Genomic DNA, 18,025 nt, shown 5'->3' on the forward strand with positions numbered 1-18,025 from the left:
ACACTTATTGAGAGAGATCATCGTGTACGCTGATTATTCACCATACGGGTTACAGGATCGGCTGCGTTGTTCGTGCAGGTAGTGATTACAATATAAAATCTCCAATACAATTTGATAGCAGTATGTTTTGATTACTTAACATGAATTCAAGCTCAACTTTCAATACACTTCAAAGCTTTGTTCTAATTCCGTTTGAAAATTAGTTTTTATCATCTTAATTCTGTCTGTGGATATGTTTGATCATGGATTGGCCAGTGATGTATTGATATTGCCGACATTGGCTGATAATCTTATCTTTGATAATGACGTGTCAAAAATATCTGAGGCCTGCTAACACTTTTCCTTTTAGAGTTGGTATCATGATCATCTTGTCACCTATTTCTTATTGTATTGCCATTAAAAGAATAATCTATTTTCTATTTAAAAGTTAGTTTTGGTTTTATATGTCTCATATTTTGTTTTTCTTAAAGTACGTTTTTTCTATTTTCCTATGCATGGACACTCTTAACTTATATGTAAGTTCGTGTTCTTTCTATTCTCGACAATAAATAATTTGAGGTGGTCCATGTAATACTTTTTAATATTTTGATAATTAATTATTGTACTAATTAAATTATATATTATTTTAGAGTATAAAAATTATTTTCATTTAAAATAGTTTTTATTATTAATAAATGGTTTTTAAATTAATATTTAATTATTTATCATTTTTAAAACTTTGATAATTAATTAGATATCAACTAAAAATTAGTTTATAAATTTTATTAATAATAAATAAATTTATAGGTAAAATAATATATTTTATTTATAAATTTTTAATTTTTTTTTATTTTCAAATATTATATATATTATGATAATTATTATTAAAATTAAAACTAAATTGGAGTTGAAGTCAAATTCCTTGATAATTAACTAAAAAACTTTTAACCATAACATCAATCAGATTTTATTATTATGTTAAGAATATTATTAAATATTATTAATATTAATAATATTTAATATTATTAGTTATTATTATTATTAAAAATTAATATTAATAATATTTAATATTATTAGTATTACTAGTTATTATTATTACTAAATATTATTAGTATTATTAAATATTATTAATATTATAAAAAATTATTAATATTATAAAAAATTATTAATATTATTAAATATTATTAAATATTATTAATATTATAAAAAATTATTAATATTATTAAATATTATAAATATTATTAAATATTATAAATATTATTAAATATTATAAATATTATTAAATATTATAAATATTATTAAATATTATAAATATTATTAAATATTATAAATATTATTAAATATTATAAATATTATTAAATATTATAAATATTATTAAATATTATAAATATTATTAAATATTATTAATATTATTAAATATTATTAATATTATTAAATATTATTAATATTATTAAATATTATTAATATTATTAAATATTATTAATATTATTAATATTGTTAAATATTATTAATATTAGTAAATAGTATTAGTATTATTAAATATTATCATTATTAAATATTATCATTATTATTAATATTATTAATTATTATAAATAATGTTAATATTATTAATAATATAAATAATATTAATAATATTTTAATTTTATTCATATTATTAATATCATTAATACTATTCATATTATTAATACTATTAATATTATTAATAATATCATTCATATTATTAATATAATACTAATAATATTATTATATTAATATTATTAATTTAAAATATTAATAATATGTATACCTATTAGTTTTTATTATTATTATTAATAAATATTAGTTATGAATTTATAATTATTCATATTATACTAATAGAAATTCGTAAGTAATAGTTGGTAGATAATAAAAATTCGTCGGTAATAGTTGCTAGGTAATAGAGATTTGTGAATAATAGTTGATAGGTAATAGAGATCCGTGAGTAATAGTTGATAAGTAATAGAGATTTGTGAGTAATAGTTGGTAGGTAATAGAGATCTGTGGGTAATAATTGGTAGGTAATAGAGATCCGTTGAGAATAGTTGGTACGTAAGGCTGAATTTACCTACAGATTCAGATCTGTTGGTAATATTCGTAGATAATGTTGTCCGTAGGTAATATCCGTAGGTAATACTGATTCTTTTTGTAGTGACTTAGTGGTTTTTAAAATGTTTTGGAAAAACTTTGTTATATTTTGTTTTTGCTGTAAAACTGAAACAACCGGTTATTTCGATAAAACAATTGGTTGTTTTTATGAAAACCTTAATAAAAATTTATTTCAATATGTTGTTTTGGAAAACAATATGTTGTTTTTATAATAGAATTTTGTGAAGAGGTTGAAATTGTTTTTAAATGATTCCAACTACTTTTGATTTTTTATCTAACAACTTTGACCACTTTCTTGACTCTATATAAAGGTTGTTTGATATTCTTTTAAAGACGCTAAGAAAAAGAGATTATTAAAAATGTTTTTCAAGAGATTTAGATCATCACTTGTGTGGAATAGGACTGGGTCTTTTTATACTTCTGTTCTTCTACTTTGTAAACCTAGGTATATTTTATTTCTTTCACTTTGAACACTATAATTCTATGTGTTTGTATGTAAGGCGGTTTCAGAAAGAGTTTCTAAAACTGTGGTTTTGCCAATGAGTGGTGTGTGTTCTTGAGGGGTTCAATTGGTGTGTTTGTAATCTTGATTTGATTACTTAGTGAATTCTCAGTGGTTAGCTGAAGACTTGATGTAGCTCTTTGTTAAGAGTTTTTTTTATTAGCAAGAAAAGATATACTAAATGTGGCTCACCTTAGGGATGGTTCAACCCTCTTATAGAGCAAAAGAGACATACACCTCAAGAAATCCCCAACTCCCTACCTTGCCACAACTAGCTAAAAAACGACTTACAATTCAAATACCAACCTCGCCGCCCTATCAACAACTATTAATTCAGTACATACATACCAGAGGTTCAAGGCACCAATAAGAGAACGAGAAACTCGCTGATAGTACATTTGACGAGATCCAAGACCAAACCTTAATCTTTGCCAAGGAGTAGACTTCAGAATAGTCTACCACTCCTCCGTTGAAAAAACAATTATTTCAATGCCTCCAAATATTGCTTACCAACGCAATCCAAACATTACCCAGATTAACTGAATTGGTCGCATCAAGAATTTTAAACTGCTTGAAATGTGATCCAAGAGAAAGAAGATTTACCGAAGTAACCAATCATAACAAAGATTCTAAGCTAGCCAAGCGACTCTGCAACCGAAGAATAGATAACTTTTCGACTCCTTCGTCACCCTACACAAACAACAAAGATTGCTCTCAACCTGAACCCCTTGTCTCTCCAGGTTAACCTTGGTATTAATCTTGTTTTCAGTCACGCTCCAAGCAGTGACATGAGCTGAAGGAAAAGCCTTAATCCTTCAGAAAAAGTTGTACATCCTCAAACATTCCTCTACTTAATAAACCGTAAGCAAACTTGACAGAAAACTCTGCAGACTCGTAACCCTTCCAAACCCATCTGTTCTCAGTCTCCAAGGCGAGACTCTTATTGGAAACCACCTCAAATAACTGGCATACCTGAGACTCTTCCCAAGAAAAAAAACCCCTTCTCCAAGTTAAGTTCCACTGCCAAAAATTATTGACCCAAACTCCATAGTCGCTTAACTTTGCCTCCTTATTGTCAAATAGAGAAAACAACCTACGAAATCTATTTTTCAAGACTCCAGATCCTACCCAGTCGTCTTCCGAGAATTGAATATCTCTCCCTTTTCCAACTTCCCAATTATAAAAGTGTTCAAAATTCCCTCCCCACTCCTCTGACTTCCAAATCTTCTCCAAATCTCTCCACCACAGAGAGGTTTTGCTGTTCCTGGCCCTATGATCTTTCAGACTTCTCTAAGCCCCATACTTGGACTCAATAACCTCTCTCCACAACCCACCATTGTCCGAATTCATACGCCAAATCCATTTTTCCAACAAAGCAATATTGAATTGCCTAACATTTATAATGCCAAAATCGCCTGCATCCTTAGACAAGCAAACTTTACCCCAAGCAGCCCATGCAATCTTCCTCCCTTCAGACCCCTATCCCCACAAAAAATTCCTTTGTAGACTCAATATCTTCTTCAACACAATAGATGGCAATTTGAAAAAAGAGAGATAAAATAGTGGGATTGATGACAAGACATATTTAATCAGACAGATCCTCCTAGTCATCGAGATGAATCTATCCTTCCACTTGCCTAATTTTCTCTTTATTCTACTAACCACTTCGTCCCTAAACCCCTTACAGGCATCCTCAAGTATTTGAAAGGAATTTTCATTACATCACAATTTAAAATAACCTCGAAACAGAGAATCGCAGTCTGATATACCCATATCCCGCCGATTCTACTCTTGAGAAAATTCACCTTAAAATCAGAAGCCAACTCAAAATAGTTCAGAATGACCTTTATGTGATACATGCTTTTAATACTTGCTTTATTAAAGAACAAGGTCGTCTGCGTACTGAATCATGTTTACCTTAATCAACTTTTTGCCATCTCCCACCTCTCCATCAAGTCTTTCTCAATCGCAGTCCTAGACACCCCAGCTAAACCTTCAGTCACTAAAAGAAACAATAACGGTGCAAGAGGGTCCCCTTGCCTCAAGCCCTTTTTTGGAATAAACTCCTTAGTAGGGTTCCCATTTACAAGAACTGACACCGATATTGATTCCAAGCAAGCTTTAATCCAAGAGATCCACTTTTCGTAGAAACCAAGTATGCCTAACATATAATAAACGAAATCTCACCTCACAGAGTCATAAGCCTTTTCGAAGTCCACCTTGAAGAAAACGTAGCTTTTCTTCTTCCTGTTCATCTCATCTAAGACTTCATTGGCCACTTGAATTTATTTTTAATATTTATATTATTATTATTATTAATATTATTTCTTTCTTATATAAATTTGTTTTTGTTTAATATTTATTATTATTATTTTAATGTTATTAATTTTTATTTTATTGCATTACATACCATTAATATAATCATAATCAATTATGCTATATGATATAATAAAAGTCTACTAGAGTAATCAATTATGTTATATGATATAATAAAAGCTTAAAACAACATAATCGATTATTATGTTGTAATAAATAATCAGTTATGCTTTCCCAAATATGTTATTTGTTTTAGTTTTATTCATACAATTTATATCCAAATTAACTACAATCATTCATAAAAAATATTTATCGAGATTGAAAACTTATTTCGTCGTTGCTTAACCAAAACACAACACCATCTTTTTGCATGTAAAACCTTCGTAGTCAGACTAATGAAAATTTTCACTTAAGTTTATAGTGGAAGTTGTTAAAATTAGGATAAATAAGTAATCTCAACAATATCACAGTAATTTTTCAATATTTTCATCTCTATAAAAGAGGGAAGCCGAAAAATGAAAATCGTTAAAAATCGGTCATCACATTTTCTCGCTCATCAACGAAATAAACGGATATGGTATTTTTTTTTCTTTCCTCCATTATAGTTTTGGAAAAATTAAACTAGTTCTCTTTTTTTAGTATAAATACAAAATGGACATTCTGGAAGTAATGAAAAAAAAATATTAAAATTTTTAATATGAAAAACTTTCTCAGTTTAGAAAATATATCCGCAATACATGAAGAAAGAAAGAATTATTTCTGATTTTCTCCCCTAACAACCGTAAATACAAATACAAACACAATGTATAAAAAGAAAGAAATAGAGAGAAAATAATAAAATTAGTTAAACCTTCATAGTTATCGTTCTATCTTATAAATGTACAGTTTTTAATTGGTTTTCTATTATTTATTTATTTATTTTGTTTACATGTTGATATTCCTTTCACATACATGGGTATGGAGGTGGGCGGTAACCATTGAAGAACTAATTTCTGGGGCAAATTCATTGAAAAGATAAGGAAAAGATTGGACAGGTGGAAAGAGAAATTTCTATCGATGGCGGAGAGAATATGTATGCTCAAATCGGTTTTGTCGTCAATACCCCTGTTTTATATGTTGTTCTATAAGATACCAAAGTCAGTGGCAATTAAGAAGATACAGAGAAATTTTCTATGGGGTTGGAGGAAGGAAGGTAAGAAGATAACATGTGTGACATTAGAAAAGGTGTGCGAATCTAGAGAGGCGGGTGAACTAGGTACTAAAGATATAAGAACATTTAACGAGGCGTTATTGGGGAAATGGATTTGGCAAACGCAGTCAGAGGAGGAAGGTTTGTGGAGGAAAGTGTTGGATTCAGAGTATGGTGGGTGGAGAGAACTAAGAAGAACAGTCAGCAGTTATAAGGAGTCAAATTGATGGATGATTTAAAAAAAGTGTGGTTGTCGGAAGAATGAGGGAATTGCTTCGAAGAAGAAATTTCGTGGAAGTTGGGAGATGACAAAGATATAAGGTTTTGAGAAGACAAGTGGTTAGACAATGAGGTCTTAAGAGTAAAATTTTTTCCGAGGTTATTTTCCATTGTCAATGAAAAATCTGCTAGCCTTTAACAAGTAGGTTTTTGAAATAACGACACATGGTGTTGGAAAGTGGCATGGAGACGTAATATTTTCGAGTGGGAAATCGATGAGAAAAACCAACTCACATCGTTGTTAGATAACAAAACCTTATTAAAAGGGTCCAAGGATCAGTGGATATGGAAGGCGACTCAAAAACTATCTTATACGGTTAACTCGGCTTATAATTGTTTAAGAACAAGGGACGAAGGAGCCAATAGTACATTGTATGAGGCTCTTTGGAGCATCAAGGCGTTACCTTCAGCATTAACAACTGCCTGGAGAGTTTTGAATGATAGGCTTTCGACGCGTGCTAATTTGGAGAGAAAAGGGTTAATCCTGGAAAGCAATAGGTGTGCTATGTGCGGGGAAGATGAGGAAAGTGGAAGTCATGTATTCTTCAAATGTAGAGTAGCCTGGAGAGTATGGTTCCTCTGTAGTGAATAGGTGGGGGAACAAACAATGGTTCATAGGGAAGGCAAATCCCATTTCCTACAGTTTAATATGAATTGGGCTACAGAAGAGATAAACAGATCTTGGAGGTGTGTTTGGATTGCAGTGTTTGGAGAAATTTGGAAACAAAGAAACCAAGTCATTTTTAAGGATGGTCGAGTAGACAATTCTGAAATCTTCACTTTGGCTCAACTAAAGGTGTGGACGTGGCTTACCAGCAAAGAGAATCTAGTTGAATTTACATACGTCCACTGGTGCATAAATCCTATGGAATGTTTGAAATCTATCCGAAAGAGATTGTTGGTGTTGAGGGAATAAAACAGAGCAAGATATTTTATTATCTTTGCTAACCATTACATTTATAATACTTCCAGTAGCTGTCTCCTAAATGCTTATGAGCAGTTACTTAGAAATGTTTATTCAACAATTAAAATAGAAAAATAAAGAGTCACATGTAGTTACGTGCATTTATGTGCAGTTACAAAATCATAATATCTAACACTCCTCCTTGATTTTTGAACTGCAAACTCCAATCTTCTGTCTTAAGTATTCAAACTTGCTAGCTGGAAGTGGCTTGGTAAACAAATCTGCAAGTTGATTTTCAGCTTTACAGTAACAAAGAAACACATCACCATTCTTCTGCACTTCTCTTACAAAAAATAACTTGATATTAAAGTGCTTAGTTTTGCCATGAAAAATTGGATTGTTAGAGATTGCAATAGCAACTTGGTTATCAACAAAAATCTGTGATTTTCTTCTGCTCCAAATTTAAATTAGTCAGGATCTTTCTTAACCAGAGAGCTTGATTCACAGTAGCTGATACAACAACAAACTCTGCTTCAGCAGTGGATTGAGCTACTGTTTCTTGCTTCTTTGAGCTGCATGAAAACATCCCTGATCCAAGGCTAAAACAATATCCTGATGTACTTTTCATGTCATCAATTGAACCTCCCCAATCACTGTCAGAGAAACCAGTTAACTTGAACTCCTTATTCTTCAAGAGCTTAACTCCAAAGTTCCAAGTTCCCTTGATGTATCTGATGACTCTTTTAGCAGCCCTCATGTGAGTCTCGTTTGGGCAATGCATAAATCTGGATAGAATGCTTACTGCATTTAGAATGTCAGGTTTGGTTGTTGTCAAATACATTAGACATCCTATCAAGCTTCTGAATTCAACTTCATCAACTTTGGGAGATCCATCTTCTTTGACCAGCTTCTCCTTTTGATTCATGGGAGTGCTTGTTGACTTGCAATCTTCCATCTGAAATTTTTTAAGTATTTCTTTTGCATACTTCTTCTGACAAATGAATACTTCATCCTGACTTTGCTTAATTTCCATCCGAAGAAAGTAAGTCATCAGACCAAGATCTGTCATTTCAAAGACCTTCTTCATGTTCAACTTGAATTGATTGACTTGATCAAGATTATTTCCAGTGACCAACAAATCATCTACATAGAGAGAGATGATCAAAATGTCTGTACCATCATGCTTGACATATAGAGTAAGTTCAGATAAACTTTTCTCAAACCCCAGACTAATTAGGTGATCATCTATTCTACTGTACCAGGCCCTTGGGGATTGTTTCAGGCCATACAGTGCCTTCTTCAGTAAGTACATTTTGTCTTTATTTCCTTTGTCCACAAAGCCTTCAGGTTGCTCAACATAAATTTCTTCTTCAAGAAATCCATTTAGGAATGCTGATTTGACATCCAACTGAAACACTTTCCAATTATTTTGAGCAGCGAGAGTGAGAAGCAATCTAATTGTGTCAAGCCTAACAACAGGTGCAAATGTGTCTGAATAATCAACTCCAAACACTTGAGCATATCCCTTGACTACTAGCCTTGCTTTGAGCTTGTTGACTGAGCCATCGGGATTTAACTTAGTTTTAAATACCCACTTCACTCCTATTATTTTCCTGTCATGTGGTTTATCAACCAGCTCCCAAGTTCTGTTTTTCTCAATCATTGACAACTCCTCCTCCATTGCAGCCATCCAATGTTTATTATTTTTTGCATCATGGTATCCGACAGGTTCACAAACAACCACATTGCATCTTTGATATATATCAGAGAGTGATCTTGTTCCTCTAATCGGTGTATCATCTGTTAGTTCATTCTGCCATTCTTCATCTACATGTTCTTCTAGAGTGTTGACAATAGATAAATCCCTTGATTGACTAGGAATCTGATTTGACTTATCTGAGTCTTCCCAACTCCATTGTTCATCTTCCACAAAATACACATCTCTGCTCACAATAAAACGTCCAGTATCTGGTTGAAACACCCTATAAGCCTTGGAACTGGTACTATAACCAACAAAAATGCCAGTTGTTGCCTTCTTGTAAAGCTTATCACGTTTAGTCTGTGGAATATAAGTGAAACACAAGCAGCCAAACACTTTAAGAAATTTTAAAGATGGTTTGTATTCATACCAAGCTTCAAATGGTGTCTGCTCTTTCACTGCCTTTGTTAGAATTCAATTCTGTAAAAATACAGCTGTGTTTGTTGCTTCCGCCCAAAAATTCTTTGGGAGATTCTTCTCATGAAGCATGCAACGAGTCATTTCCATTATAAATCTATTTCTCCTCTCACTAACTCCATTTTGTTGTGGAGTGTATGGAGCCGTTAATTGATGCTCAATTCCTGCCTCCTCACAAAAAAGATTGAAAGTTTCTGAAGTGTACTCCTTGCCATTATTAGATCTTAAAATCTGAATTGTGCAACCACTTTCATTTTCCACTCTGGCCTTGAATTTCATAAATACACCAGCAACTTCTGATTTTTGTTTCAAAAAGAAAATCCAACACATTCTTGTTAGATCATCAATGAAGGCTATAAAATAAAGGTTACCATTTAATGATGGTGTTCTTTGAGGACCACAAAGATCAGTGTGAATGAGCTGCAATTTCTTCGAAGCCCTCCAAGCCTGTTTAGGAAATGATTGCCTGTGTTGCTTCCCAAATTTGCATGCTCGACAGTTGGTCAGTTCATCATCAAGATCAGAAAGTCCTTCTACCAACTTTTTTGATTGCATTTGAAGCATCCCTCGATGATGAAAATGCCCAAGTCTTTTGTGCCAAATTTCAGTGACACTTTCTTTGGATTAAAGGCCATGTGCTCCTCCTCCATTGGATTGAGAGCAAAACTCTTTCCCTTCATTTCAATTTTAAACAAATCTCTGCCATCAACATCTTTGATTAAGCAATGTTTATTTTCAAACATCACTTTATAGCCTTTTTCCAACAATTGACCAACACTCAAAAAATTCTGATCAATCTCTGGCACAAAAAGAACATCTGTAATGATTTTTGTACCTTTATAGCTTGTGATAGCTATTGTGCCTTTTCCTTTTATTGCCAGGTGTTCACCATTTCCAATCCTCACCCTTTTAATATCAGTGGTTCTCAATTCCTTGAAGAGTTCCTTATCATGTGTCATGTGGTTGATGCAGCCACTGTCAACCAGCCAACTGTCACTTGATTCTCTGCTTGAGAAACAAGTGGCTACGAACAAGTGATCTTCCTCTTCTTGATCAGCAACTTGAGCATCTGCCTCTTCCACCTGATTTTTGTTTTTGCATATCACTGCTTCATGTCCAAGTTGGTTGCATTTAGAACATTTGGCGTCAGGTCTTCTCCAACATTTGAATGGTGGATGACCTAACTTATTGCAATGCTTGCAAGGAGGATAATTTCTCCTTTTTTTGTTATTGTGTGTAGCAACTTCTCCATTTTCTAGCTGGTTCTGCTTGCTTTTGTTTTTCCAGCCACCTTCATGTTTGGCTGGTAAAGCTCCCTCAACTACTCCATCTTGTCTCATGGCTCTCCTTTGTTTTTGTGCTCGTAAAGCATTTAAGAGCTCTGCGAGAGAAATCTTTGATAGGTCCTTCGTATTCTCCAAGGTTGTTATGGTGGCTTCAAACATCTCTGGAACTGTTACAAGCAGTTTTTCCACAATTCTTGAATCTTTAAACACAGATCCAAGCAACCTCACTTTATTGGCAATGGTTAGAAGTCTGTCCGAGTACTCTTTTACGGATTCCGACTCCTTCATTCTCTGCAATTCAAACTCTTTGATTAGATTCAGGGCTTGCATTCCCCGAATCCTCTCATCACCTTCATATTCTGCCTTGAGGTAATCCCAAATTTCTTTTGCTGACTTCAAGGACATTATCCTTGTGAATACCATAGGAGATACAATTGCAAATAAACATGCTTTTGCCTTTGATCTCTTCATCTTTTTTTCTTTCTGTGATTTTATTTGTGCCACAGTAGGGTTTTCTGGAAGGGACTGAATTTCATAGTCCTCTTCTATAGCTTCCCATAAATCCAATGCTTCTAGGTAGGTCTCCATACGAACAACCCACATTTGATAATTGTCTCCATCAAAGACAGGTGGTGCCATTGCTGAAAAATTTGATCCTCCTTCCATTGGTGCACTATACTAACCTCACAGATCCCTCAAGAAAATAGCTCCGATACCAATTGTTGGTGTTGAGGGAATAAAACAGAGCAAGATATTTTATTATCTTTGCTAACAATTACATTTATAATACTTCCAGTAGCTGTCTCCTAAATGCTTATGAGCAGTTACTTAGAAATGTTTATTCAACAATTAAAATAGAAAAATAAAGAGTCACATGCAGTTACGTGCATTTATGTGCAGTTACAAAATCATAATATCTAACAGAGATGATGAAGAAGGAGAGGTTTGTTTTAATAGGAAGAAGTCTCGTAAATTACAACTGTAAACTATTTTTAATTTTGTTGTTGTGATGTTTCTGAGATTAGTGCTACTAATGCTCTTAGAGAGCTAGTTGTTAGTTGTTTGCAGGTCCAACTGAAGTCACGACAAAGGTGATTTAAAGCTTGATTATGATTGAAATATTTGATGAATGTTTTTCATGTGGGGTTCTCTGATTGGATTCTTTATCATGTTATATGTTTGAAATTAAAAGGGTATTATTAAGGTGGGGTTAGGTGCTAGATGGGATCCTTTGTTTTTTTCGTTATCTTCATATGTATCTGGATTACCTGTTCTGTGCATTAGCTATTGGTTAGAATTGTATATCTATGTCTATTGGTTGGAAAAGTCTTATGGTAGGATGTAGGGACAATGATTCTCTTTGTGGTGGAGTCATATATACATTACAAGAAGGACGCTGAGGAAGGGACAAGGAAGATGATGGTATATAAGTGATTTATTAAGCAGAAAAGGGTTCTGGGTTATTTATTGCAGCAGCAAACAGGACAAAGGTTTGTTGAGTGGTCTGCTAGGCAAAAATCTGACCTGTAAGCCCATGTCCAATTGCTGTCAATGCTGGTCAACATTTTGCAGTTTTGGTAGATGCATGTTTTGTGTGGTTAGTTGACCAGCTCTTGGAGCTTAAAAGATGAGGATGTGCGAATATTTTTGTAGCTTTTGGAAGTAGACTGGCAGCAGAGGTCGTGCCTCACTTTGACAATAAAATGTAGTGCACAAGGTTGTAGGTTTGCTATTGCTGCAATGGGTAGGGAGCTAGCTAACTTCAAGTTTTTAGATTGTTAAAATTCCAGTGGTAGATAGCCATCAAGTTTTTGTTTTGCTGGTTTTTGTAAAACCAGATCTGTTTGGGTAGGGACTCTTTAAATAGTTTAAGATTCTTGAGTTAAGTGGTATGTCACTTAATCTTACTTTGCTTTGTTGATTGTTTAGATTAGAAGTATCTTATGTATAAGGGTTGAGACATCCTTAAAGTGTTCCATTTTATTCTATTAATTCATTGATCATAAAAAATATGTTGATATCCTTGTTGTTTTTGGTAAAGGGTGTACAAGCGAATAAACCCAACTCATATGCGGGTTGAGTCATTATATGGGTTGACCTATTGTAAAATTGAGTTAAAAATAAATATCCGATCTATGTTTTGGTGAATAAATTTTATTATTCAGTTCGACTGACCATATATTTGTATAAGTAAATCCATTCATTTAAACATATTTTACTTTCTTAATTTGTTTTATATATTTATTATATTGAAGTACAATAAAATTGGATTGACTATGATTAGAGCTGATTAAGCGGACTCATTTTTTTTTTTCCGAAATAAACAATGAATAAATGTGAGTCACTTTAGGGGTGATTCAACCCTTACACAAAACACATGACCTTTAACCTTGTTCACAACACACACCCCGCCAACTCCTAAGAACTTAAATAAGTAGACTCATGTCTTCACCTGTTTCCACTGAACATTAACATAATTAAAAAGTAATAAATCAAAATCAAAATGTTAAGACTAAACAAATAAATTAAACATTCAAACTATTAAAATACTATTAAACAACAACATTTTAACACGAGTAAAAATATTAAGAATAGTAAATACTTACATTAACAGGGAGATACAAAAGAACTATTTCGATTTTGTATCACACAGCTGACCCAGTGCTAAAGAATATTGTTATTATTTTGGCAACTTGTTCTATTTGCGTGTGAAAGGTCAAAGGGTCTGAAGCCGTAATGGCAAGGTCAAAATCAAAAACACAAAAACGTACGAGGAAAAACTAATTTAATGTCTCCTTCACTTAGTTCAACAATTCAGCGTTATGGGCAATCTTCGCAGCCCCCACTTCAGGTCTTAGTTTTGACAAATATTCAATCCTCATAGTGCTCATCCTCCTAAATCCAACGTCGGATCTTTAGCCCATCCCTCCCTATATAAATCACGCTCTCTATCACATGTTCAACGGAACAACCTTATAAGATATTTCTTCACAACCACCTCTTTCAATTCTCTCTCTGCCACCAACTCTAAGAAAGGCCAAAGAAGTGTATATGGAGACTATGAGTGTTCGGGTGATGAGAAGCTTATCAGATACTGAATTATCTGCTAAATATGGAAGTGAAGAAGAGATAGTAATTAAGAAAGGAACATGGACCGAGGAAGAAGATTCTCTTCTGATCAACTACGTCAACCTCCTCGGCGAAGGCCACTGGAACTCCCTCGCTATCTCTGCAGGTAATTAAGCATGCATTCATATATAATTGTGATCACGGTCCTAACTAAATAATTAAAATCTTCAACCATGCACCATGGCCTTATTATGTGTTCACTGTTCCCAACCACAGGCCTAAAGCGAACGGGCAAAAGCTGCAGACTAAGATGGTTGAACTACTTGCGTCCAAATGTTCGACGTGGGAACATCACCCTTCAAGAACAGCTCTTGATTCTCGAACTCCATTCCCGCTGGGGCAACCGGTACGCATAATATTATTTATGTACCATATAGTGCAGAATATCATTAATTATTTAACTTCCTATAGTGTTGCAACTTGCAAGTTGATCATACTAATTAATATAATGTAATATGTTGTGTTATTATTTATTGAAGGTGGGCTAAAATAGCAGAACAATTGCCTGGTAGAACAGATAATGAAATAAAGAACTATTGGAGGACGAGAGTGGTGAAGCAAGCCAAGCAACTCAAATGTGATGTAAACAGCAAACAGTTTAGGGATGCTGTGCGTTTTGTTTGGATGCCTCGCCTTATGGAGCGGATTCAGGCTTCTTCTGGGAATGCCTCTTCTTCCTATGGACATGACCAAACCACATTGTGCAACACTCAAACCCACGGTGAATCTAGTGGGGCCAATCCCATGATGTTTTGTGACAGCTCAATGATTTCCTCGTACGCTTCAGGAGTTGATGTTCAGCCTCCTTCTCTCTCTGATGCAAGTACAACTTCATCTTGCAATTTAATGGGAGATGGTAGCTGCTCATCGGACAGTGCTCAAAAGGGGTGGCAGCAGTGGGACTACTCTGATCTCCAAGCATTTGAACAGAACCATGGTTTTGGTGATGCAGACTTGTGGACCGATGAAAACATGTGGTTTTTGCAGCAGCATCTTGCTGATGATTTTTGATCCGGTTTTTCTGTATACTCTAGGCATTATATTAGCAAGTTCAAAGATATCAGGGTTTATCTGACATGATATGGTTAAACTATATGAAATTTAACTGATGATTGATTGTTTGTAACCGTCCAACAACTCAATGATATATATTCTCCTTTACAAAAGTAAAATCATTGTAGTCGAATGACGCAATTACTTGAGAACATCTTCAATATAATATAACATAAGTTCTTACTCTCTTTTGTTGTTATGCATAATTTGAGAACATTTACTAATTTTTACTCCGGGATAAAATTTAACTTATAATTTTTACTCCGGTGATAAAATTCAACTTAATTTTTACCCCGAATACTATAAAGTCGTTTAATTTCAAGGATCAACTAAAGCAATCTCATGGAAATGTGGTGAGAACCGCAAATAAAAGAATTGGGGTTGCTTCTATATGTAAACAAGTCAAAAATATATCCAGGACATTGAAACTATATATGAGCAAGGAAGTATGATTAATTACGTATTGAATTTCGCTGTTTGAGTTAAGAATCTTCAATATTGCCTTGTATTTTGCCCTATAATCCTCTAGAAACATATATGCAAAAATAAAAAACGTGATGGAAGTTTGAGATTAGTTAATATACTAAAGTAGGAAAATATGTTGGAAAATAATAGTATATTGGTTAAAATTCAATGGGTTTCTCATTGGAAGCACTAAGTGCCGTAATATTTGAAAACATGACCTTTTCATTCTTATGTTATTCATTCGAGTTTTGAGTCGTTCACACGTAATTGGTCAGTCAACTATATTTATGGTTTCTTTTTCTTTGGCTTTGGATGTCGCTATAGCTTGTAGAGTTGAAGTCACAGCTGACCTCATATCCAGTTTATGTGTTTTTCTTAATTTGTTTGTTTACATACCAGGTTCTACTCCACTTAAGGAGGCCTGTTATACTTTTTGATTACCATTTTCAATGTTCATGAATTCTAGCTTTGGGTTGACAGTTGATCATTTATGCTATGCTGCCGTTTACTTGGACTTGGTTTGTCTTGCATTTGGACTCTAGATGAGAATACGTTTATCTTTTTCAACTTTATTGTTGAAAAGCATCGGCAATCGATGTGTTTGCGTGACAAAGTTTCAACAATTTAATGTCTTCCCATGAAGGGTGAAGACATATTTAATAGCTGCACTAGCTCCATGTAGGCAGATACTGGTATTTTTACATTTCTCACACCAAACATCTACTGGATAGTTAGGTGTTACTGATATTAATTCAATTTTCTATGCACGCATTAATTAAATTGCAATCTCTTCTAGAAATGTCTCTGTTAGAGTTACCTCCACCAGAATATTTTATTCTGTCTTTTTCTCTTCGTTAGAGATGCGTGTGTGTATATATATTATATGGGTAGAGTAGGAGTTATATATGTGACCAAACCTTTTGTTTTTAAGATAGATAATCTTTTTCTCTTCCAATAGATCTATTGATTCATTATCTTCAACCAAACCTTTTGTTTTCAAGATGAATTTTGTATAAAGTTGTAACATTCCTAAAATATCTCCTTTAATACATCTATTATTTTCTCATAAAAATATTATTTTCAACCAAATTAGAGATCGGATGTTTCTTCCATAAGGAATATCTAACATCAAAGCCAAAGTCATTAAAAAAAACGACAATTATGTTGATTGAAAGAACAAATTATTACTGTTTAACAGTAAAACTGAAATAATTTTAGTAGAAATTTTTTAACACAAAAAAATAATGCAGATAAGATCGAATATTTCTCAATTAATTCAATAAAAAAAATAGTCAAACATATATGAAAACAATAATATTAACAAAAACAATTAAGTAAAAATGGGAGTTTTAAATTGTTGTGCAGAAAATTAAAGTAGACGATAAATAAAGCAAGTAAGTTGACTCTCAAAGTTTTAAATTGTTGTGCAGAAAATTAAAGTAGACGATAAAAAACAGTAAAGCAAGCAAGTTGACTCTCAAACTTTTCCATGAATTCTTTGTAAATAAAAATATAACTCATTCGGTTATCGATTTTTATTTCTTATTTCTGGTATTAGAGTGAAAAAGATTTTGGTTTTCCAATGGATGTTGAAAATCCGGTTTCCAATTTTTGTTGGAATAAAACTCATACAATAAGAAACATTCAACACTCAATCATAATACAACACTAAATCGTAATAAAACAAAAGCACAAATGATGAAGAAGGTAACAACGAGGAACATACACTCACTCAATCCTTAAAGAGTCGTTCAATGTCCTCTCACGTGTTGAAAGTAATTTGATTCCCTAAATCATAATGTTGTTGGATAAATGCCATAAGTTCAAACCTTGCATGAGATTCATATCTTTTTCCAAAACCAACGACACATTGTACGTCATCATCATCTTCAGTATGGACACATCAATATGAATTCCTAATTTCATTCATATACGTTGGAAATCAACATAATATGACTTGCCTTCCTCTAGGACAAACAAACGTAGAAAGAGATTACTGCATAATTCTAAAACACCATTCCCAAATTCGTTTATGCATAATTAATTTCGGATGAACTATGCCAAAGTCGAAAATTGGAAACCGGATTTTGAACAATGGAAAACCCAAATCTTTTTCACTCCAATACCGAAAATAAGAAATAAAAATCGAAAACCGCCAACAAATTTTGCCAACAATAATTAATTCTCAGGAACATTCATACGCCAAAGTCAAAATTATATTTTTCACAAATTGGATTTCTCCGAACGATTATTTTTTGCTCGTGTTCATTATCATACAAAAAAAAAACACTCTTAGAGAATTTTTTTTTCAAATAGAAAATGAAGGTGAACCGAATTCTCATGGTAAAAAAGAATGCTAGTTGAAAAAATAAAAGGAAAAGAGTGTTATTAGTTGGGGATATGATATTGGAAACAGTGCTATTTAAAGAAAAAACTATCATCATGCTAGGTCATGCATAAGAAAGATCATTACAAATTTATTAAACCATACAAAAGGCTTATAACTTAAGAGCTTAAATACTGAACACAATCACTAATAAAGCAGTGTTATTTCATAATAATATAATATTTTATAATAATATAATATATAAGTGAGTGTAAATCTCACTTTATGAACTGATTT

General features: G+C 32.8%; 1 protein-coding gene across 1 annotated transcript; it reads left to right on the forward strand.

The window, feature by feature from the left end:
• The first annotated feature begins 13,692 nt into the window (after positions 1 to 13,692).
• LOC137830184 (MYB-like transcription factor EOBII) lies at positions 13,693 to 15,056 on the forward strand. The gene is made up of 3 exons (XM_068637361.2): positions 13,693 to 13,990; positions 14,101 to 14,230; positions 14,364 to 15,056. Exons 1-3 carry the CDS (start codon positions 13,807 to 13,809, stop codon positions 14,893 to 14,895), a joined length of 846 nt encoding a protein of 281 aa, XP_068493462.1. The 5' UTR covers positions 13,693 to 13,806; the 3' UTR covers positions 14,896 to 15,056.
• The last annotated feature ends 2,969 nt before the right edge of the window (positions 15,057 to 18,025 follow it).

Source organism: Phaseolus vulgaris, chromosome 7 (genome assembly GCF_051622355.1).
Source record: "Phaseolus vulgaris cultivar YP4 chromosome 7, ASM5162235v1, whole genome shotgun sequence".
Lineage (NCBI taxonomy): Eukaryota > Viridiplantae > Streptophyta > Magnoliopsida > Fabales > Fabaceae > Phaseolus > Phaseolus vulgaris.